General features: G+C 48.9%; 1 protein-coding gene and 1 long non-coding RNA gene across 6 annotated transcripts in view; one reads left to right on the top strand and one right to left on the bottom strand.

Moving 5' to 3' along the window:
- Rbpms (RNA binding protein, mRNA processing factor) overlaps positions 1–24,102 on the top strand; it is a 152,323-nt gene extending 128,221 nt beyond the window's left edge. The window contains exons 6-9 of one of the 5 annotated variants that reach the window (XR_002476392.2): positions 16–146; positions 12,026–12,094; positions 16,741–16,844; positions 22,499–24,102. Coding sequence is in view for 4 of the 5 variants with exons in the window: in XM_021636503.2 (XP_021492178.1) it covers positions 16–146; positions 2,759–2,890 (263 nt within the window). In the remaining variant the exon portion in view is untranslated. Of the gene's footprint in view, positions 1–15; positions 147–2,152; positions 2,698–2,758; positions 2,983–12,025; positions 12,095–16,740; positions 16,845–22,498 lie in introns of those variants that run through there. The other 4 variants (XM_060381605.1, XM_021636504.2, XM_021636503.2 and 1 more) reach the window with 4 other exon arrangements.
- LOC132653609 (uncharacterized) lies at positions 2,989–6,715 on the bottom strand. Its single transcript, XR_009591349.1, has 2 exons — positions 3,451–6,715; positions 2,989–3,342 (listed from the first exon to the last, which is right to left on the bottom strand). It is a non-coding gene; the product is annotated as an uncharacterized LOC132653609 (long non-coding RNA).
- Positions 24,103–24,263: the final 161 nt, after the last annotated feature.

The following is a 24,263-nucleotide window of genomic DNA, read 5'->3' as shown; positions in this document are numbered from 1 at the left end:
ATTCTTTTCTTGCAGATGAGCTCACAGTGCCTGCACTTTACCCCAGTAGCCCTGAAGTGTGGGCCCCGTACCCTCTGTACCCAGCGGAGCTAGCGCCTGCTCTTCCTCCTCCTGCTTTCACCTATCCCGCTTCACTGCATGCCCAGGTAATTTATACCCATCGGCCACCACGTCACTCACTCTACCACCAGCCCCTCCAAACCCGGTTCCCCAGAGCACACCATGTGACTAACACCCGCCCAGCTAACAGATTCACCCCCAGGAGGTGAATGATTCCCTCTACAACAAGCTGACGGCCCTCCAGGACCTCCGAGGGCAGTCTGACGGCCAGGATCCCACCCACTGCCTGACATCTGCCCCAAAGGACACCTCTCTCTTCCTTAATGAGCTCACCCTCATGGCACATGCGAAGGCTGGGCAGGCTTCCCTCCTTGACTCCCAGCTAGCAGAAGGGCATCACAGGAGCATAGGGTATTAAGGGTGTGTGTGTGTGTGTGTGTGTGTGTGTGTGTGTGTGTGTGTGTTCGTGTTCGTGTGTTCATTCGTTTGTGTGCGTGCACAACTGGTATCGAAGGGAGGCACACACTCAAGGGACAAGTTTTAATGTGTGTTTGGCATGTATGAATTAAGGGGCTCCTGCTCTCTTGTGCACAGGGAGCTGAGGGACCGCAGGGAGGCTTCCAAGAGGAAGCCTGATCTCTCTTTTGATGTACGTCTCAGGAAAGACCAAGCGTTCCTTGTTGCCATGTGCAGGAAAGGAACATGTCAGCGGTGGCTCTCTGCTGCCTACTCTTCTCGCCTGAGTTTTATATACAGACTCCTCGCTTCTCCCCAAAAGCAAGGAGATTCGTACTAACGCTTCCTCTCCCCTGGAGGCCGTGGTTCCCCGGGATCCGCCTCTTTCAGGTGAGAGTAGTAATCAGAGCTGAGCCTTTCCCTTGGAAGCCACCGCTCATTTCATTGGCCCGTGGGAAGTGCTGGTCACAAAAGTCACAGGCAGACTCCGTCTGTCTTAGCACATATGCCACTCAGCCGGGCCCTTTAAAAACTGCCAGGCCCTGGGTTGGCGAGATGGCACATCGGGGAAAGGCGCCGCTGCCCAGCCTGGACGCTTGGGTTCAGTTCCCGGGATCCACGTAGAAGAGAGGACTGACTCGTGCTGGTTGCCCGCTCCCTTCACACATGCGCACATGCACACAGACACACTAAACAGACGCAAGAAATGCTTTTAAACTGTCAGCTGCTCAGGGGAGGGGCAGGTTTGTTTTGCCTGGTATTTGTTTCCAAGGCTCAGCGGAACACCTTCACGTTACACAGAGCTGTCCTGATAAGAACGCCCCAGCGAGCGGCCCCAGGGAGTGCCCTGAAGCCACCGGCTCAGGAGTACTTAGACTAAGCGCTCTTTGACCCCTCTTCACGGGAGACGCCATCGCTTTGCCCCAGCAGAGGCCGCCGGCCTTCTGAGCTGCTCTCCCGGGCCCTCTCGGCTCCAGGCAGAGACTTCCAGGGGAAGGCCTCGGTGCCCGTGTCCACGGCGGGAGGTAGAGAGCATGGCCAGGAGGAGGGAACGTGCAGGAGGTGGTGGCTAGTGGCCCTGGTGCAGGAAACAAACCGGGGCCACAGAGCAGACGTGCCTCATGCCCTCTGTCCTCTGCCCGGTGTTTCTGCATCAAAGTTCAGCAACCCTCACAGCTGGCGGGCGGCGGGGCTAGGCTGTGGCTGTCTGTCACCGACTCCTTAATACTTTTGTGGGTAACTTTGTTGACAACAAGGAGCATTAAACACCCCTTGTGTACCCACGCCTCGCGTGCAGGTGCTATGCCCGCCCTCAGAATGGGGCACCTGACCCTTGACCTCACTATCGACACATGCCATGATATGATGCAACATTGCACATAGTCTTAAGAATCTGTGGGCAGTCGGCAACCAAGCCAGTCACCACTGGACCTGACCGAGTCCAGAAAGAACTCACGCTGGCTTTGGTCATGACAGGACATAGGAAATCGGGAGTGCTTGGGGGATAGGGGGGCGCTGGTTCTGATAATCTCTTAGGAGACTTAGAGAGCCTGTGTCACTGTGAGGAAGGATGTCGGGACAGTGCGAGAGTAGATGGATCTTAGCCGTGTACCTTACTGGCTTGCGTCACGCACAGGCCCCCTTCTCTTGAGACTTCCCGGCCTGGAATCCGCTTGACGCAGCCGTCAGCCTTAGATTTGCTGGAACTCCCGCCCGCCGGTTGCGAGATCTGTGTCTTGGGAGCCCACTCTTCTCTGAACATTCATTTTAAATGTATCTGGCCGTGTTGGGACGCAGAGCAACTGGTAGAGGCTTTAGAGACAGCCGGTCCAGCGCCTTGTACGGATGAGGAGACGGGCCTGAGAAGATGCAAAGTTGCCCCAGAGCACAGTGATTCCAGTGACTAGAGCAAGCCTGTCCCCCGCTTCCCTTTTGGACTAACCTACCAAGGTGCCGGCTCACCAAAGACTTACTGGAAGTTTGGCGGGGCCTCGCTCCAGTGGCTCCTTGGAACTTTCTCCTCTAAGTAGATGGGAAATCTCTCAAAAGAGGCAAAGATCACTTCCAAGACTGCTAACCGGAGGGGAGCAGAGTAGGCGGCCCCTTACTAGGCCACTGGTGTTTTGCTTTGAAAACTTAATGTTTTGGAGAGTTTTCTAATTTTGCAGTTTTTCTTTTTTCTTTTTTTTTCCTTCAATGTTGTGCTCTGTTTTGAGACATGGATTTTTTTTTTTTCTTCTAGTGTTTCTCTCCAGAGGCAAAGCCCAACACACCTGTCTTTTGTCCACTTCTCCAGCAAATTAGATTTGTCTCTGGGAATGTGTTTGTCACATATCAACCTACCGCAGACCAGCAAAGGGAGCTCCCGTGTTGAACGTTTGCTAGCCCCCCCTCCCCTTATTTTGCAAAAACTATTTCTTGATGATATTTGAGAGATTTCAATAAAAATTTTAATCAGAACAAAAAGCGATCTCCAGTAGACTATAGCGTTTTGGTTTTTATTATTATTATTATTATTTCTGATGCTACAATTTTGGAGCAAAGGTGTTTCATCCCTGGCTGAAGTTTGTGAGGACCAGGCCCATAACAACTAAGTTGTCCATTCCTCGCGAGCAGACTCCAAAAGAGCACCCAAGAAGACTGAGCCAGGTGCCTGGGCCTCCTCGATGCTGCTCTCCTCCTCTTCAGCTCCGAAACAACCCTGAGCTTCATGCCGGAAGATCCTCGTGCCAGCAGGCCATCAGCTACCGGAAGTTCTTCCATCAGACCAGCAAGGCTGACGCATCTAGCTAGTGGACACATACTGCCTATGTGCCTGCTCTGGTCCTAAGGAAGACATGGGATCTCCCATTAAAAAATGAGTTAGCTCCCATTTCTGGTTCAATTCTAGTCATGAGCTACAAGTCTCAGCAGCTCTGGCTTAACGGTACTTACGTGCCATCAAATCTCATAGGTTTTGATGGATTGGTGGCATGCACCGGTAGTCTAGTCCCTCTACTTGGGAGGCAGAGGCAGACGAATCCAGAGCTCCGAGCCAGCCTGGTCTTTAGTGAGATTCCTTTCTCAAGCCCAACCTTCTCCAAGTTGGATAAAGTCACAGGACAGCACAGCCTGTACTGCCTTACTATTTTTGCAGAGGGAAGCGCGGCTCTCTAGCCCATGTCGGACTTCTAAACATTAGCGTTTTTTTAAGTGACCGTCTGCTTTACCCTCAAGGTCGCTGATGTTTGAAATTTATAGTATACACTGTCTGAGTCGTTGGGTAGCAGAGGTGCGTTTCATCATCCACATTCTGGAAGGTGAGGACAACACACAGGCCCTTTGTCCGTAGTTCTTACCTTCTTGAATCTGCTGTGGCAGAACGTGAAACCCCCACCCCGCATTAGGTGGCCCCAGAGTCGGGCCCGAAGGTCCCAAGCGCTGCTCTTTCAGGGCACCTTCTGACTCACTGTTGCTGCAGGGAAGCCTCACCCGAGTGACAGAAGAGACGCACTGTGAATCACAGCAGGCTTCTTGGGGGGCGCGCCGGGAGACATCGAGACACACCACAAAAAGTTTAAAGGTTTAACCCCCAACAAACTCAGGACTAGTCCATGGGAAAGAGCAAACACAATAGAGATCACAGAGGGGCAGACAGATCCAGGGGGTATGGGTTACCTGAATGGCACTGTGCGCTGGCCATTCCCTTGGTGGGGTGTAACTTTTTCCCTTTTTCCATTCGTGGAGGGGCACCAATGCCTGGGGAGGCCTGAGGCCGGGGAGAGGAGTCATCCTCAGTCTGCCTGTCTTCAGTGAGGCATGCTCTCAAACCCAGAGCTCACTGACACGCCTCCTTTCCCTGGCCAACCTGCTCCTGTCCCCACCTGTCCGGGCTGCAATTAAAGGGCACTCTAACCACTGAACCATCTCTCCAGCCCCACGGTACAATTTACAAGAATTGGATTTGAGGTTTTTGTTTGTTTTAATTCTCTGTCATCTTGCTGTCAGTAACCCTGCCCTGTGGGGAACCGAGTGAGACATGGACTTGAGGCTTGACACTCAAGGTCTGTCCTCAGAGCACAAGGGTTTATGGCCAGGGATAGGGACCGTCTGTACCCGGCAGCTAGCACCATGCCTTGGCACCAGGCGGGCCTCACTCCACAAAGTTTCATAGTTTATGGTGCCTGTTTGCAGCCCAGCAGGCAATCGGAAGCTCTGTGCTGGTGGCCAGCCCTGTCAAAAAGTAAACTAGGCCTTCTGATCCCTCGGGGGAGTTTCCTACCTTAGTGAAATCCTGGGACGTCACAGGGCGGCATGGAGATTTCAGGTGTGCACTTCTGTGACACAGATTCTCATAGCCCCAGCTTGTCCTTGAACCCCTGTTGTCCCTCCAGTACGGCTGTAGGGGGTTGAGGCAATCCCAGGCCTTGCATAGTGGTGCCCCTGCAGAAAGTCCCCCACATCCCGTGACCCCACAGAACGCCAATCTGGGCAGGTTTTCTGGAACAGGAAGTTTGGCAGTCCAGGAGACTGGAGTAGTAGGAGTCCAGGCAATGGCAACCTCAGCCATTCAGGTTGTAATCCCCCCGGACTCCCTTCAGGCAGTGGTAGTGTAAGGACCATGCACAGTTTCCAGTGCCGCCTGGCCAGACCGGGCCTGCCATTTGACAGCTGTGCGGCCTCAGCTTTTGACACCTCCTTGCTCCGGGAACATGGGCTAAGGATTCTTAGTGATAAAGCGTTAGTAATGTCTGGTACATCAAAGTAACCTGCTGTTGGGGGCTCTGTGTGTGCGCTGCTTTTTCTTTGGCTTGATTTCTATTTTTCTTTTTCTGCTGCCGGGGATAGACCGTTCTAGGCAAGCATTTCAACACTGAGTTCTGTTTCTCAAACCTTCTCCTCTTCTCCCAGCCCAACAAGCTGAGCCCTTCCCTGTGCCTTTTTAAGGAATGTCTAAACATCCTGCAAGGAGGAGGCAGGTAGTTAAAGCCTCTCCTTTGTCATGACAGGACACACGCCGTCTGTTAGGTAAGCTGCCAAAGGGGAAGGCCCCTCCGCCTGTGGCCTCCTCAGTGCTCTCATCTGCTCCTCGTAGCCCCTGGCTCCATAGGCATGACAGCCTTTAGAGCTATGAGTGGAGCTCTAAATCAGAGGCTACCCTGGAAATAAGCTTCCTCGTCACTTGTCCCGGGAGAAGGTCTCCCAGGGTCTCCTTCAGTCGGCACAGCAGTGCTGAGTTCTCTTAGCACCCGGGACTCCAGGTTTCCTGAAGCATCTTTTTATCTTCCTCTGTGTGAAAGGTGAACGCTGGGTCGGCCCCAGGATTTTCCTGAGTCTCTGAACCACACCTAAATTCTCTTGTTGTGGGCTCATGTCTTTGGACTTCTCTCCGAAGAGCAGTATGACACTGGGGAGAGATAGAGGTTCCTAGCACCTAGTCAGAACCCTTGGCAACCAGACAGGAGAGGTGGGGGTGTGGATCAGTTGGTAGAGTGTCTGCTTCTCATGCCGAAGGCCCTGGGTTCAGTCTCCAGCAGCATAGAAACGGGACCTGGTCGTTCCTGCCTGTGGTCCCAGCATTGAAGGCAGGAGGCCGCTAGTTCAAGATCACGAGGCTCCCAAAAGAAAATCAACAGTCTTTTTTTTTTTTTTTTTTTTTTTGGTTGGTTTGTTTGCTTTTTGAGACAGGGTCTCCCTCTGTGGTCCAGGCTGTCCTCAAATTTATACTCTTTCTGTCATAAAAAGCCTGAGTGGAGATTACAGGTGTGCTACCACTTGAGGCTCACAAACAGGATTTTTTTAAATTGCTCATTTTTGTGTGTCTGTGGTTGTGTGTTTGCCTATATGTACCATGGTATGCACCAGGAAGCCAGAGGCAAGTGGAGCCAGCTCTCTTCACCTTTTTGTGAGCTACAGTGTTTGAACTTGAGTTCTCGGGTTTTTAGGGCAAACATTTTATTTGCTGAATCATTTCACCAGTCCCACAAACAGAATTTTTTTTTTAAAATGACAGTTGCTACCTGCTCTGTTAAATTTGAGATTTCAGGCAAGTTTCTTTCATCTACTGACCTTAAGCTACCTTCCGTATAAACAGCAGCGTGAACATCTGTCTCATGAGGTTAATTGGAGAGGAAGGATACAGAATGTGTGGCCGCCAGGACTTACTAAAGAGCCTTTCCACACCTTCCCTTTGTCAGAAGGGAGCCTGGTGTTGCCAGAGGGCAGTCCTTTCCCCACCCCCTACCTCCACCCCCCATCCCCCAGTGTTGAGCAGGAGAGAGAATATAGAACATCAGACTAGCACCTGGTGAGAAAAACCTGTGCTGGACGTGGTTTTGGGGGGATAGAGAAAGAGCAGAAGCGGGCAAGGCCACCTAGAGCTTTTGGCGTGGACAGAGAGGTTCCATGTGGGACCAGGCTGGCCGTCCGCGGTGGGTTCTAGTGCTCCCGAGGCCCAGGCCCCCCAGATACATTCAGTGTGTGACTTTGGAGCCACAAGGAAACTTTGTAATTACCCAACACCAGCTCCATAAACGGAAGAGCGAACTTTTCTCTTTGAAGAAAACCAGTTGTGATGGGAGCAAAAGGAAAATTGACTCCAAATGGGATCATGTTTTATTCAGAGTTTGTGCTGCCCAGGGGGGGAGGGCCAGAACCCAATGACAGGATGAGAAAGTGGGACAGCCTAACTTTGAGCTTCATACATTGTGCACGAGCTGTGCCCGCTTCACTGAGCTCAGCTCCCAGGGACCTCTAATGGCCCTTGCTAGCAAACATAGTTAAAAATTAACGGGCTGACAAGATTAAATACGGATGGCGAGCGGCCGCTGTGCACCGAATCTGACGCAGGGCGTTACACGCTCGGGTGCCCTCGACCGGAGCAGCGCCTCGGTGAACCTGGAGACTCGGAGCATGTTTCACACGCCTGTCTAGAAACAGGAGCCCAGCTTGTGTTGAGAGCAGCCAGGAAGAGCTGAGGCACAGAGAGAGAGTGAGCCCAAGGGCTTGTGCTCAGTCCCCAGCTTGGTGGGTTCCCTGAGCAGGGGTTCATGATCCCAGGACCTCGGTCCTGAGATGCAGACTCCAGTGACTGACACACTGTCTTCCTGGCTAGGAGTCTTGGACAAACCAGCCTTCTCCAGCTGAGACGTTTTGTTATTTTGAGGTAGTGTTTGCCATGTAGTCAAGGGTGGCCTCAAACTTGCAGGAGTCCTCCTTTCTCACCCTCTCAAGTGCTAGGATAGCATATATATATATATGCTATCTCCTCGCTCCAGCCAAGATAACTCGCTGGGATGAGTTCAGATGGCGGACCTACCCTATGGATGAAGTCACACAAATCTTTAGGTCCCAGGAATGGAACCCAGGTTATCAGTCTAGGCAGCAAGTGCCTTTAGCCGCTGAGCCAGCCATCTCACCTGAAAAATCCTTTTTTGAAGTACTGTTTTAACTGTTAGGTTCAAAGGGGATGGGCTTGCTCTTGGGTTTGTTCCACAGCGACTAGAGCTGACTGCCGCTGGCGTGGTCGCCTTGTATGGTAGTTACATGAAGAGCTACATATCTGCATGCCACATTGGATGCACCTCGGCCACCTCCATCCTCATCACCACTGTCGGGGACCCATGTTGGCATTTCTCAGCTCCATGGGTCTTAGGAGCCGGTACGGAATGAAAAGATTTTGTGGTCAGATGACCTTGGGAATGGGAAGCCCAGGGAGTGGCTGAAGGAGCCCCTCCAGATCACAGCACGGCTGTTCATACACTGTATCAACGCAAGGACACAGGGCGTGTTGCTCTCAAAGTTTCTGGGCTGCAGACCCTTTCTCGACTGGTCGTGTCCTAGTCGTCCTTCCAGAAGTCTAGAGTCCAGAGCACGACCTGGCATCTGAGTTCAATCCCTGGGTGCCACCAGATGGTGGAAACAGCAAAACCAACTAGGAGTGCTAGCCAGGCTACCCTCCTTCACACATTCACAATTACACTTATAGACAAATGAATGGGGTTGGTTTGTTTCAAATGACCTGGGCCCTAGCCCAAGAATGTCTGCATTGCTAAAAGGCTGAGGGACCAAAGGTCAGGACTTGTACCTGTGGTCAGCAAAGAGAGAGAGGGGAAAAAAAGCCACTAAAGGATGTCCCCTCCTGGTATCTGTGGTCATCACCAGGCCCTAGAAGCCTCATGAGTGCCGGGATCTGAAGAGGACAGTGATAATGGGACTCAGTCACTAGAGAAGGGAAGAGTCAAAGCGAATGACAGTTGTTCCTGCCCCACCCTGTCCCGTGTCCCTCTGTGCAGAGGGTGCCAGGCATGGCGCATTGAGTGGCTGTCCAGCCTGGAGACAGCCAGGCCCCTTTTACCTTGGTGCCATCATTGGACACACATTCTGGGTGGTGTTGGGTGCCAGGCTTCAGCTCCAGAACTTGCAGGTATTCACCCCTCTCTCTAGCGTGGTCCTTTTTCCCCTCCAGATCATTTACCTCCAGGTTATCTGCTCCTCCTGTCTAGTCCATCACCACTTGGGATATTACAGGCTGACGACGTGGTCTTTCTGTGTTTCTGTGAGAACTGTTTTGAAACAGCATTCCTGATGGAGTGTGATGACAGAATCCATATACTTTGTCCCCGGGGCAATGAATTGTCCCACCCCCCTAACTGCGTTATTGGGAAAGGTTTCAGGATTTCTCTGTCCGGCACAGACTAAGTCAAAGCTAGTGTTAGGAGTTCCTGGGGACCTCAGACTCCTGGAATTGTATGTAAGCTTGTGTGTGTTTTGTTTTCCTGCATATCCTTCTGCCGACAGTGCAGAAATGGCCAGAATGCCTGTTGAGCAGGCCAGCTCTTCCAGGGCTGCAATTGTAGGCTTAACCAACCATTCCTGAAGAGCTGAGTTTGAGGGGGTGTGGGAAAACTGTGGTCCCTGTCCTCAGTGTTAATGAAGAGCCAAGCAGCCTCCAGGGCAGGGACAGCAGTGACCTAGGGCCAAAAGCTGCAGGAGAACAAACAGCCCAAACTGGAGTAAAGGTGAATCCACTCTTCTTGCCATCCTCCAAACAGTTGCTATTAGCACAAAACAGCTTGTTCTCCTGGCCAGCTGCCCACACTCCTGGCTATGTGCCCCTGGGACTCTGCCCTTCCGTGGGTGCAAGAACAGATAGCTGCCCAGTTCGGCCTGGCATGCACTGCCCCCTGCTGGAAGGTGGCGGCCTGAGGCGTCTGGGTGCAAGAGCCACCCTGTCTTGGAAAGCACACTAGAATCCCAGCCTACACCACAGAAGGAAGGAAGACCATGCAAGTTCATCTTTTCTCTTCAGCCACTGTGTGATTTAGGGAGAGAGAGAGAGAGTGTGTGTGTGTGTGCGTGTGTGTAAAGGGGGAGGGGTTAGCAGGAAGTGTTGGAACAAGAGGTAGCCAGGGGAGTCTAGGGTGGCAGACAGCAAGGAGGCCTCTTTCTCACATCCACCTTCACCAATCCCAGACCCATGCCATCTACCCTGCGGCTCACTGTCCTCCCTGCGTCCCCCTTAGTGAACACCATCTCATGTTGGCCTCAGGGCCCTACATCCCCACCCCACGCCCAGGCCGCACAACTGCCACCACCGCTCCTCCACACTGACCTAGTGCACATGGACCATTTTGGGTTTAGGTTCCCAGTGCCACCCGCCTAAGGGCCATGGCCCCTAGGCTGCCCCTTCCCAGTTGCCTCGGGAAGGCAGCTCCAACTCTGCTCTCTGCTTAGTGAGCAAATGGACTCAGCTGAACGAGCCATGAGCCAAGGGTAGGTATTGGTTTCTTATGTCTTCAGCCCTTCCATCCCTCTGCTCCTGGTCTCTAGCTTTCTTAAGCCCCCTCTTTCCACACTGACTTCCTCCCCTTTTTTGTTGTTTTATCCTTTCGCTCTACAGACACTGGAGCATGGGTATTTTAGTCTGTCTCCAAGGACAAGTTTCTGATCCCTCAACCCTTTCTGAGTGGTGGGAAAGATGCCAGCCTGTCTTTGAGGACCTTTGGGGGCTCCCAGGCAACGTGACCTTACCCTCAGCTTTTGCGCCCCCGGCCAGCTGGTCCCTGTTTTCCTGATAACGTGACATAGTCCCCAGAGGACGTGTCATTACAGGACAGCCCCAGGGAGGCCTGAGGTAGAGCGGATGAACCGGAAGCTCACAGTTCATCCTTAGGGTTTGGTTTGGAGCCGCAAATGTCCCAAGCCAGAGCAGAAATCCTACCTCAAGTTGTCCTAGTGTGTGGAGTTCCCCACTGTGGCCCTCCTGTTCCACACTGACATTTCGGGGACTTGGCTGCTATCAGGGGATCCTTGAGTTGGAAGGAAACCACAAGGAGTTCTTGGGGACCAGGACGAAAGTGCAGGAATTAGCTTCTCCCTAGGACCCAACTCCATGGCTCCTCCGCCTTCCAAGCTGAACTCTGGGACAGTTTGTTTCCCACCCTTGAGTCCCCAAACTCTCCATAGGGTGGTCTACAAGTTGCTTCTGGCCCAGCTGTACCTCCACCGCAGCCAGAATGCGTCCTGCCTCACCTTGATGCTTGAGGAACCTGAGTAAATAACCTGCCATGTGCGGAGACCCCTCCCCTACTTCCTAAGCTCCCCTCTGCTCTCATTCGTGTTCCCAGCAGCATATTCTGTCTGCCCATTGTACTCAGTGGTTGGCTAGCCCTCTCACCTAATAAAGGAGCAAGCAGAGTATGCCCAGCAATGTTCTGCAAGTAGAGGCAGAACGGTTCAAGGCCAGCCTGGGCTATGTGAGACCCTATATCCAAAAATAATTTTAAAAAAATAATAATAATGGGTGGGGACAGCTTTAAACAGGCATTCCTTCTTCCCAGCAGGTTACAGACAAAACTGGCATTGTCAGTTGGTGATTGGGTATTTAAGAATGAAATGTACATGCCCTTCGGTTCACATTTTGCTTGCATGGGACCCAGAGCATCCTGCCAGGTGGAAAAAGCACCCTTCAGCCTGGTTAAGTTAGGCTGGCTATGAGAGGCAACCCTGTTGATCTGTGTCTAGCTTGTTGCCACAGGCTACAGTTGCCTCTTCAGGTGTGGTGAATACAGCTGATAGCCCAGCATACCAGGAAGTCGACCCTTTTACTGAGAGAACAGGCTCTCTGATTGAGTTCTGGACAGGCCAGTCTTGGCAGGGGTTATGAGCTGAGCTGCCCCTCTCTTGTCCATATTTTTGTTGTGTAGGCAGCTCCCCCAGCTTGGACATTTCTAAGGAAGCATGGAGAGGAGAATCCACAGGGTCATACCGGCTGTTAACTCTGAAAAGGAAAGGCAGTTGGCAGAACCTCAGTACTAGCTGGAGTGGGGTGCCCTGTGAGTTTGGCTAGTGTTCACAGGGCACATGGAAATTCTCTCAAGATGCTGCTTCAGGACTCAGGATGCCTCAGCCCCTGGGCAGGAAATGCCACACTGGCCAGTGTGAATGGACCCATCTTGGAGCAGTAAGGAGGCCTGAAGATGTGGAAAGAGGTGGGACCCTCATTCTCACAGCTTTTCTGTCTTTTCAGATGCGCTGGCTCCCTCCCTCCGAGGCTACTTCCCAGGGCTGGAAGTCCCGGCAGTTCTGCTGAGGTGGTGTAAGTACCCTGGGAGATGGACATTCAGTGCTTCTAACCCATGCATGGTGGAGGTCTGTATTCAGCAGCTTCCTCTGTCCTGGGCATTTTCACTGCAGTGGAAAAATGAGGAACAAGCCCAGAAATGCTTCAGTCTCACTTGGGGACCAGTTTCCTGCCTACCCCATTCCATGAGTAAACAGCAGGGCTAGTATCTACAGACCAGGCATCAGAAATTTTTATAACTCAGTTGTGGCTCACCTGCTTTCAGCATTAAACAACACTCTTCTCAATATCATTGTAATCCATGGATGTACATTAAGGGATATCATGCACTCAAATACAGAATTTTCTGTACAGAAGGCAGTGTGTTGCTGTTGCCAAGTCTTAAGATTTTAAAATACAGTTGGGCATGGTGGTGCATGCCTTTGATCCCAGTACTTGGGGAGCCAGAGGCAGGTGGATTGATGTGAGTTTGAGGCCAGCCTGGTCTACAAAGCAATTCCAGGACAGCCAAAGCTACACAGAGAAACCCTGTCTCGAAAAACATTTAAAAATTTTTTAATATTTTCTTTCTTAGATTTGTTAACATATGAATATATATATATATACACACACACACACACACACACATATATATTTTGCTAAGTGTATGCATGTGCGCTACATACAAGAAGTGCCTCAAAAGCCCAAAAGAAGGTGTTGGAGCCCTTGGAACTGGAGCTACAGATGGTTGTGAGCCACTGTGTGTGTTCTGGGAACCAAGTCCTGTACAAGAGCAACAGTTCCTCCTACCACTGAGCCATCTCTGCAGCCCTCACTTAAAAACAAACAAACAAAACAATTGTTTTTCTAATTATTGAATTTTTCCAAATGTTATACAATATATTCTAATCATAGCTTCCCTTTTCCAACTCCTCCCACCTTTCCACCCACCCAACAAAAAACAAAAACCAGACTATAACAAAGAAAAAACCACAAGAAAACATAGACACATACTTTAAAACGAAACCCATAAAAATGGGAAACTATAATATACAAGCAAAAGACCATTAAGACAGAAAAAAAGCAAGAAACACCCAAACAAAGCAATGTGAGACAAGAAGTCTACAGAAATACCTTTTGGCCAACTACTGGTCATGGGCCTTACCCTTTAGTGGCGACAAAGGGCTACGGACAGTTGCCATCAACACAGATTCTAAAAGCCCCAGAAAGATCCAAACCAAACAATGTAACATCTATTGAAAACAGGTCACCTCTTCTGAGCTGACCGTGGTCCACAGCTTGGCTGCCATGTGATGTCTTGGGGTATGTATTCTATGGGGATAAGTCCCACGACGGTTGCAGGTGCTGCTGTCATTTTAGCTACTTCTAGAGTCTTGGATCATGTCCTTCCCAAGTCAGCTAAAAATTCAAGCACATAATCTTGGGAAGTGTAAAGCAGTTGGAAACAGTGGTGTTGATGAGCTAAGAGAAACACAGTAGACCAGTGCTAACCAGATGGCCAATACCATACCACAGAAGAGCTTCTTTCTCCCACGAGTTATTTTCCCTAGGGAGAAAGATGGTGCTAAAACAGACAGTGCAGGCAGTAAGGGTGTCAGTACCAGAATATTGAATGCTGTCCTTCAAATCCTGGACAGTCCTTGGCCTGCTCCAGAAGAGGTCCTCGGGTGTTTGTGTTTGGTTTTCTGAGACTAGGTCTCATACAGCAGGCTGGTTTTAGACTCTTGGATCTTCTTGCCTCCGGCGCAAGTGTTGGAATTACAGGTGTGCAATACCATACCTTGCAGCCTTAGGGAACTCTAGAAATAAATGACTAAACAAGAAATATAAGCTAGCTCTTTACTGTTTGTACCTTCTGTGTCTTACATTCTCATGAGAGCCCCACTGACACAGTATACACAGAACAGCTGCTCTGGATGCCCTGGGCTCAGCCTGCAGAGAAGGGTCAGTGGTACTGGTGGTCTGAGGTGAAGACCTTTAGAAGAGCGAGCAGAGGGTTGAGCGTGCTTAAGTTCTCTTGGCCTGTGGTCAGTGGAAGAGTGATGTTTAGTCTGTCTACACGTTGTATGGCCCCCTGAAAACTAGACTTCTGGTGATGGTCCAGCTATATAACAGAGAACTGTGATAAGGTTTGAAAGGCCTAATGTTTTGAAAAGTACCAATTTCCCAACTCCATCGAGAACAAGAGAGCATGAACACATTTTCTGTCATTCTTTACAAGTAACAGAATGACGACTTTCCTTGTTGGATATCCAAATATAGTTAAACAATTCTTTTAAAGAGCTTGGGGAATGGTGTGGGATGAGATAATATTCTTAAGAACTTGTGAGATTTGCTTGGCCTTCCACCAGGACCATGTGTAGAATTGTAAGCACGGGCTGTTACAGCCTCACTGACTTAGAGGAAATGATGGGAAAGAAAGTGTTTGGAATTCATTAGCAGTTTGCGCCTTCATCTTTTTGGGTGAAACCGTCTAGTCCGTCTGTCTTTGGCGCTGGGTCTCCATGCAGGTCCAGGACTGCTGTGCCGCAGTCGCCCCTGCTCTCCCCCTCAGAAGACACCCAGTGTGGTGTTCCAGACTGTAGCATACCAAACACCAGGGCAGACAGTTCTTGTGACTGACTTGCCCTTCCTGCTGCTACTTACTGGGATCACACTTGAACTCATAGCAGCAAATATTCAATGAACATCTACAGTGTTACAAGGAGAAGGGTAATGGAATAATAAAATGAACCTAAGGAAGTCCGGTAGGGGTGTGTATAGTGGGGATCATGACGTCTGATAGAAATGGGAGATGAACTGCTGGGAGTTTGACAGCTTTTAATATTCCATGTAGGAGGCAGGTTGGCCTAGCAGTCCAGGTCTTTCCCAACAGACCCTGCTGTACCAGAAATGTCCAATCTTTTTGCCTCTCCCATGGCTAAATAGAAGTATATGGAGCCAGTCGGTGGTGGTGCATGCCTTTAATTCCAGCACTCAGGGAGGCAGAGGCAGGCAGTTCTCTGAGTTCAAGACCAGCCTAGTCTACAGATTGAATTCCAGGACAGCCAGGACTCCACAGAGAAACCCCGTCTCGAAAACCAAAAACAAACCAAAAAGTAGATGGGCTTGGACAGCAGCCAGGGCTGTAGAGCTCTCTCTGGGAAGTGCCTGTCACCTCAATACGGAGATGGCTCTGGCTCTGACTACTCCAATCCTAGGATCTTTTGTGGTTACATTTATATGTATGTTACACTGCTGCAAACCTCTGCCCTGTCAGATACTATAGTCTTCTTCCAGCCTGTCCCAGATTCCTTAAGCCTTGGTAAGCTGGAAGCCAGCATACCTGCAGCCTGCCTGTTCTGTGTCTTGCTGTCCCTTTAAGTTTGAAGAAGGTGGCTGCATGTGAGATTATCTACTGAGCTGGAGATGCCTAGAGCAGCCTGTGCTCCACCCTCCTGTCCCTGTGCATATTCTGAGTTCACACATTCTGGGTCACTTCATTGTCTCTGCAATGACTGGCTCACTACCAGCTGTGGAGCCCTGGTATGTACAGCTTGTTGGCAAAGCCCCCTGCCCCCATGTTGTGGTGAACCTAGGGCCAGTTAGTTCTCTTGGTTACCATAAGCCCAGAAGTCATGAGGAAGCCAGCCACCAGCATGACTTCAGCAGCAGTTGGCATCCCAAGAATTCAGTTCAGCTTGGCAGCCTTAGGAATCACCCTGGACCTGCTGTTGCCAGCCAGGCTTGGGGGGCACCCTCGAGAGTATGGCAAAGGCAGAAGGGAGATTAGGTCTTTTCAAATAACCCAGCTTCTGTTGGAAACCAGAATCATACCTACTCCTCTTTAAATGTTGCTGTGGTGAAATCTTTCCCATTTACTCTAATAAGACAGGTAGGAAGGCAGCCTCTCTTACAGACTCAGTCTGAATTCTAGAAAAATTCTAGAAAAAGCAGATTCTGCAAAACTAGATACAACCTGACTCGGGGAAAGAAGTCAGCAGGGAGCACAGAGAAACAAGCACTACAGTCGGGTCTTTGCTGTCCACAGCCATGGAGTGGGGCTCTCTTCTTAGCATAAGGAATTTGGCAGAAACCAGCTGGGCCAGCAGCAGCCAAGCTGCCAGGTGTATGAAAGATGAATCAGCCAGTTCTGGTGCTCTCTTCTCCTCTCTTCTCTGCACCTTCAGATTTCACAGCTCTTGGTACCTTGGCCATCACTGGACAGTCATGGATGAGCCTTCTCTTCATAGCAGACCTTAGCAAAGCTGTTATGGTCTGAGGCAGCCCCTGGAACTGGTGGCTGTCCTGGGTCTATCTGTGTGGGGCCTCAGATCTCATGATGTGGCTAGCAGGCTTTGGGGTGGCACTGGGATCTAGTAGGGTCTGTGGAATCCTACACCATGACTTTAGATGTAGAGTCCCCACAGGGTAGAAAGACAGCCTTTCATGCTTGGGCTCAATGACTTCTCTGAGTGTCCTTGCCTCTGGCCCAACAGCCTGCTCATTATTCTAAGTCCCAAGATCACTTTCTAGTCTGCAAGCATTCTGTGCTGTTTGCAGTGGCAGCTGTGTCCAGCTCCATGCACCAACAGAATAGGCTGGTCATCGTGACCCAGGGCAGCATGAGGCCCACAGAAAAGGTTGCCATGTGCAGTTAACAGATCTCTCTGTCCACCCAGGTCTCGGGTGTGTGATGGCGGCTGCAATCTGTCTTGTGGGTATTAATGCGATCTTCACTGGTGGCGACTGTCATCCAGCTGTTCTGCAAAACTGGAGCTTGCTGGTGAGTGCCAAAGTCACGTGGCAACCAGTGTGGGCAGGATGGGCACCAGTATCTCCTAGAACCACAGCCTCTGCATGGGCCCATGGTATCTGAGAACTACCCTCTCCAGTTGCCTAGCAGGCTCTCCCAGTGATTCCCAGCCGCAAACTACTTAAGGTCAACCAGGATGCTAGTAAAAGTTTTGTTTCTTGGGTTTATTGGTGGGTGCTTTTTGTTTTGATACCGTATCTTACTATGTAGCCCAGACTACCTTAATCTTGATTCTCCTTCCTTAGCCTCTCTAGTGCTGGGAAAGGTATATGCCAGCATGCCTGGCAGTAAGTTTGCAGGACACACCATTGTCTTCTCAAGTAAAGCTGGGTCCACTCACGTGTTTGGTTACTCCAGTAGTACTGTGGTAAATGAGGCTTTTCCCTCCCTTTCAATTCCCAAGCCTTCATTTGAAATTCAGTTTGTTACAAATCTGAGACACAATGAGTATGTTCTCTTCTTTCTGTCCAATTACATTAAGTATAATGAAGCCATGGGACTTGTTTTTGTTTGTGTTTTGTTGATCAAGATGGTTTCTTTGTGTAGCCTTGGCTGTCCTGAACTCACTTGCAGACCAGGCCGGACTCACGCTCACAGAGCTCCACCTGCCTCTGCCTCCCGAGTGCTGGGATCATAGGTGTGCAGCACAGCCTTGGCTGGGGGACATTTTTTATGAGGGTCTTCTGAAATCAGGATGAGAGTGTGACTAGACTACTAGGATTCTCCAGGATTCTCTATGTCACTAAGCTTTTCTGGCTGTTAAGTTCTGATGTCAGTAGTGGCTATCACTGCCTCAGTAGTCAGTTTCGGTTTACTTTGGTCTGGAAGGCTTAGTCCCACTGTATAACTCAGGCCAATATGGAACTTCATATCTTCCTCCCTTTGCCTTCCCAGTGCTGAGGTTACAGGTGTGCATCACCCAGCCTGGCCCTCAGCAGGAGTCTTTAAAAATGAAGGTATAATGTGCATTACCAGAAATGACCTGCCTGCTGTTACCTCATATGGCAGCTTTCGGTGACTTTGCAGAAATTGGCTTTGGGTAGCAGAATGCCAGGGACATTTCATGCCTCAGTCCAAATAAGGAGACAAATTTCATTCCTTACGAGGGGCCTATAAAAAAGGATGAGTCAGAAAAAAGGGCAAGATTGCTGCTGAGGGGAGAGGATAAGGCAGCAAACCAAGGAGGTCATTACCACATTTCAGGGCCTTAAATGATTTTATGCTGAGAATGACCCCTCTTAGCACTTGTTTAAAAGTATGTTCATCTACATGTGCTCCACTTTGCCTGCCTTGCACATGGGAAGTGAGCCACCACATGATGTATTTTTCCAGCTGATGTCTGTTTCCTACAGTAGCACAAAGCTGTCAATGTCATGGCAGCCGATGATTTCCCATTAGTTAAATGCCCTTGAAATCCGTTCCCTTTCGCCATGGCTCTCAGTAGTAGTGCCCATGATATTGATCTTCGTGGGTTTTGTTTTCAAGGCTTTTCCTTTCTCTGGAGTAATTTAAAGAACAGTTTGTAGCCACACAGTTTTTATGAAAGTGGGATTTTTTTTTTTTCCCCTAGGCCTGGGGAGTGAAGCCAGGTCCTTGTGCATGCTCTGTAGAACAGGTTAGCCTTGAACTCACAGCAATTTGCCTGACATTGCCTCCCCAAGTACTGGAATTACAGGTATGCACCACTGCAAATACTAGCATTTACAGTAAGTATTTAAAACATTTCAAGTATTTGGTGTATAGTCTTCTGCAGAGACCAGTCTGCAGAGGCGGGAGGATCTCTGGGAGTTCCAGGCCAACCTGATCTACAATAAAAGTTCCAAGACAGCCAGGGCTACATAGAGAAACCCTGTCTTGAAACACAAGCAAAATAAATAAATAAATAAATAAATAAATAAATAAATAAATAAATAAATAAATAAAGCTGACAGGTTAATTTGTCAAAGTCCCACGTTTACTTGGAGTCATGGTAGCAGGGGACTATTTCTTACCCGACTTTGGCAAAAATGAATGTTAAGCTGTAAGGGAAGTCAGTTAGGCCAAGAATGCATATGGGTGTTGAGAGTGGAGTTTCCCGTCAGGTACACAGAGCCACGCTGCCAGGTGTTTTACTCTGGTTTTTTGAGACGTCAGTAACGTGTTGCTCTGGGCCCCTTTGTGAAAGGGCTCTGTGAGAAGAATCTGCCCTGGTCACCCAGCCTGCTGTCCCTCTGTGGTGCTTTGTGTTCCCGGATATCTTTGGATTCTGTTTAAATGTCCTTGTTAACACATTCCAAGGTTTGAACTCCATTCCTAGCTAAACTCTTCCTTGTTTACAGGGACTGAAATAGCTACATCTTGACCTTGTGTTCAGTCTGGGACATAGATGGCAGTGTGGATACATTCTTTTCCCATGTGAGAATTATATCTCCATGGTAGGTTCTGGAAAGCTCAGGGCACTATAGGTTCTGCACTTCTCCTTTCCTAACTTCAACTGTTCCCATTGAGAGGTGCAGAAGGGAGAGAAGAGTGTTACCAAGCCAGAATTAGAGGCTTATTCACCCTATCCTAGAGGGATTGGCGTCCTTTTGAAGGGTTCCTCAGAGCTGGTTGTGTAGAGCCCAGGCTGGACCTCCAAGCACAGTTCTCTGCCTGGTAGACTACAACATTGATTACAGGAGCCCAAGTGTCAGAACGAAGGGACATTTTGCTGTACCCTCCATCTGGGGTTGAGGAGGAGCATCTTAGGGAAGAAAAGAATATCCAAGATAATTCCTGCCCAGCAGTTCTGTAGGGACTTCTCTCATTACAGAGCCCTTCTTGATGGAGGGGCCTAGGGAAAGGTAAGTTTTCAAAAACTGAGTCTATAAATGTTGGTGAGGGGGGTGTTCACAAAAAGGGAGAAAAAAAGCCTGAGACAGTCTTGAAGGATGCACCAATGCAGCGGGTCTCAATCCCTTTGGGGAACAAACAACCCTCTCACAGGAGTCACACATCAGTTATTTACATTAGGATTTATGGGGATGGTGCTTAGAGGCACTCAGAATGGTGCAGCTTTTGACATATTTTGACATATTGTAGGCACTCCTACAATAGAGCCTCTAACAAATCCAGGCTGTCTTGAACCCCTGGCAACAGGATTGCTTACCTGTATACCAAGGAGGTTGGGAAATCACCTAAATCTGCATATGGTGTGTGCCCAGGCAGACTTCAAGGGGTTCATGCTGTGAGGACCAAAGTCCTTCCTTATGAGACTTGTCTAAGACAAAGAAGCTTGTCAGCAGGGCCTATGGTGATTCCATGTGTGCCAAACATGTGTGTGACAGGATCAAGCGGGCTTTCCTTATTGAGAAGCAGAAAATCATTGTGAAAGTGTTCAAGGCACAAGCAAGATAAATATGCAGCTTTTTGCTTAGTCTAAAAAAAAGATTAATTTCAGTAGCAGAATTACAGTTATGAAGTAACAACAAAATAATTTTATGGTTCGGAGTCACCACAACTTGAGGAACTGTATCAAAGGGTTACAGCATCAGGAAGGTTGAGAACTGCTGTAATGAGAGATCAAAGGTAGGAAGAAGTATGAAAGATGCATGAGAAGCTGCTGAAAGAATCATTTTCATCTTTTGACTCAAGGCAAAATGGCTAAAGACTAGAAGTTAGAGGTTGGTAGAAGGATGATGCTAGGGACACAGCTGCCCAAGGCCTTGGTCAGGAACAAATACCAATGTTGAGATTTGAGTGGAGCAGAAAGCAAGCCCCAGTGCACAAGGTTAATTTAGACTACTGTTCAGCTGCCTACTCTGGCACAGCCGTAGTGTCAGGCTTGTTCCCGTAGCTTGCCCATGCTGTCATCTTTCTCAGGGTCTCTGAAAGCAGCATCACACTAAGTTATGTTCACTGGCTGACTGCATTCCCAAGATGTCCATCTCTGAGGCAGAATGATCTCCACAGACCTATTCTGTTCCTAAAGCCCAGTGCTGCGCCTCGTGAGCCCCTGCAGCACATAGCTTGGGGTTGATGGATTGTAGTCAGGGTTAAGAGGTACAGCTGTAGATGGTGAAAATGTGTCATTTCTATGAAGCAGCTGTCTATGGGGAGCAAGGCAGGAATGCTCAAAGAGGATCAGTGCGTCAGCAGAAGCTCCTTTGGCAGATCAGTGATGTGAGGAAGTGAGTCAGGCTATGAAGCCAGAGGCTCACAAAGGAATTTCCATTGCTGTCACCTAAAAGGTGACACCACCTTCTGTCCGAGTCCCCCTCCTCTCACCCAGCCAGGGAAGTGTCACCTGATGCACACCTAGGTTGTGGGAACTCTGGAACCCACCCAGTCCCAGGGAGAAGTGGTTTTGGTGACTGACTTAAAAGTGGGTGTAACAATGTGGCTTTGACTAGCCAGGAGCTCATGTGTAGTCCAGGCTGCCTGAGCTCCCCATGCCTCTGGGATTGCCTGCCTAGAGATGGACACAGATTCTCCTCAACTGAGCATCACAGGATATTCAGCCCTCGCTGGTCATCAGCAGCAGAACACCAACAGGCAGAGGAAGCAGAAAGGGAGAATTTCCTCAAGGAGTTTTAGTTGTTCATTTTGTTGTTTATTCCTGCCAGATAAATGCTTCTGAGTGAAAACTGCTGCTGTCAGAGGACAGGGAGAAGGAAGTGGTCACTGTGCAAGGCTAAAGCTTTCCTACAGCTCTCTACAGGAAGCAGCTGTTCATGTGCTGGGATTCCATATTTGCAACCGGGAGAGACAAAAGCACAGACTGACAGCACAGTACACCCATGCATGTCAGGTCCTGCTCTGAAAAGCTGTGTACAGCCCACCTTCTCCCTAGTACCTTTCCAAGCTCCACAGGCACATGGTGGCTGTATTTGTGCCATGAAACTTGAGGGCCATTATTATCACCATCACATAAGCATTTCTCTGTACAAAATCCTATTCTAGTCTGCTGGTATTTATACCCTTTCTGTGTTTTACAACATGAGTCTAACCTGTCAGTAAGATAGCTAACCTGTCAATAGGATAGCAAGAAAATACAGGGAGCTGGAGAATACAACATGAATGACAGAATAAAAATAGGCTTCCAGAGTATCCCAGACAGTACTACATAGCTGTGGATAGCATAGATTGGCAGGACTCAGTGGGAGGACTGTGAGTAGCCTGGGTAACAAAGCAAGCTTTCAAACGGAAATCAATCAATCCATCCAACAAAAACAATTCCAGGACCAGGTTCAGAATCTGCCACAAAAATTTGTTGATACTTCAGAGCAAAGAGGGACTTTTGTTTTACATTTTTTAGTGTGTGTGGAGGTAAGATAGGTGAGGGGACAACTTGCAAGATTCTGTTCTCATTTTACCATTTGAGTCCCCAGGATTGAACTCTGGTCATTGACAGTTAATATGCTTATCCACTGAGCCCTCTAGCTGGACCCCTTTCTGTATCTTCTTCAGCCAGGGTCCCTCTCTAGCCTGGCTGATCTGTAACCCCAGCTGCTGCTCCTACCTTAGCCTCCAGTGCTGATTACACTTAGCTTGAAGTCTTCTTCCACCACCCACGAGTTTACTGAGACTACCAGTCTCATAGGAGCCCTTGGTGCTGTATTAGATTGTCAACGTTGTTCTCCCAACACATTTTCTTTCTGTTTCAGGCTCGAAAACACCTTGCCCAGTTTTGATCCCTTCAAGACTTCGCCACAGCCTCTATCACACATCTGTTACCCTCAAAGAAAAAAATATATATAATAAAATGTGTTTTACTCTTTTACACTGTATAATTTTAAGAAATATGTGTTATTTGTGAATGCATGGTCTGACATTTCTGTACAGTTTGGAGACATATAGAACAAAGGCATCAGTAAAAGCCAAGACAGTTAGTATTTTTATAACAGACATTTTAAGTGTGGAAGGATGGAAACTTATACTAGGTTAGATAATGACTTCTGCGCTTGGTTTTTGAATGCTTTTAATGGTGTTTATCTTGTTTTTCTTACGAAATAAGCTGCATGTTTGAGGCATGTCTCTAAATAGCATCAAAGTTTCCACGGTTGTGTTGTGAGTGTGTGGACTCCATCTGCCTGGCATATTCGTAACATGGTGTAGACATGAGCTTCTGCAGTATTAGCTCCGTAATCCTGCCTCCCAGGGATCTCCCTGCAAGACAATCAGTGCCCCCAAGAGCATCTGCTATCATAGTATATTCACAACTGGGAAAAGACTACTTAGGTAATGCCTCCTGAGCATGGTGCACCATCTGAAAATTATGGCAGCTCTGGCTGCAATTATTCTAACTGTGCCAAGTAGCGTATTGCCATTTTATACTTATATTTATTCTTACCATTTATGAGCACCTTCAGAGCGTGTGACCTAATATACCACTCAGCTTCCATAAATTGTTCTCACTTCCTCAGTGGAACAGTAAGGTCCACCTCACTAAGTGGAGGGACCATGGTTTGGAGGCAAACATGGCCACAGTAGGAGCAGGCTTTGCCCAACCCAGGCTGCAATGGGCATCACATCTCTCTCAAGTGACTCAGCAAAGCACTGGCCTACCTGAGCTGCTGTGCTATAGTCTGGCAGCTGTGTCAGATACACCGTCCATCACATCCTCTGGAACACTGTGTGCGCATCTTGAGACTACCTAGTGCATTGCACAGGGCGGGACAAGTAATCGTGGCCAATTTGCAATGAAAGCTGTTACCTTTGCTTCAAGTCTTCAAAGCCCAGAGTCAGTCTTGTGTTGTATGCCAACACATTTCCAGAGGCTGTGACAGCACAGGTTCTCCCGCTCCTCAGACAAGAGCCATGTGTAAGACTATAATGACCTCAGAATTCCCAGCTGCTGATACAGCTAGACATAATCACAATCTTTGTATCTTTGTTATTGATCTGCTTGTGTTGTTTAGAAAAAGTCATGTTTTAATGATTATATCAATGGTTGGGGGGGTTCACTATTTTTCTTTAGAAATAAAAATGTCAAGTTTTTAAAGGTTATTAAAAAGAGAAGCGCCAAGGCCTGGAGTAAAGGCCTTTTCACTATGAACTAGAGTAAAGGGGGCAGGCAGCCACTGAGGACATAGACATCCGCGTTGGTGCTCAGGAACTGCTCATGCCCTCAGAACCATTGGCTGTGAGACTCCTCTATTTGCTTTAAAGAGAGCTACTTCACCATCGATTATGCTTTTATAAATTGTGTAAAGGTACTTTTCTATTGTTGTTTTTAAAAAAAAAACAATAAAGTTTATCCCAGCTATTACATGATTGTCTGACAACTTACTCACAATGCAGAGATTTCCATTTCCAGGCTGAGGCAGACTGAGTGAGACCCATCACACAGAGTGATGGGAGTTGAGGGTAACTACAACATAGCCAGGTGTCACCGAGGGATCCACACACCCGGGCTTCCTTTTACTCGGT

This window comes from Meriones unguiculatus, chromosome 4, assembly GCF_030254825.1.
Source record: "Meriones unguiculatus strain TT.TT164.6M chromosome 4, Bangor_MerUng_6.1, whole genome shotgun sequence".
Taxonomy (NCBI): domain Eukaryota; kingdom Metazoa; phylum Chordata; class Mammalia; order Rodentia; family Muridae; genus Meriones; species Meriones unguiculatus.
This window is presented reverse-complemented; position numbering and strand designations above follow the sequence as displayed.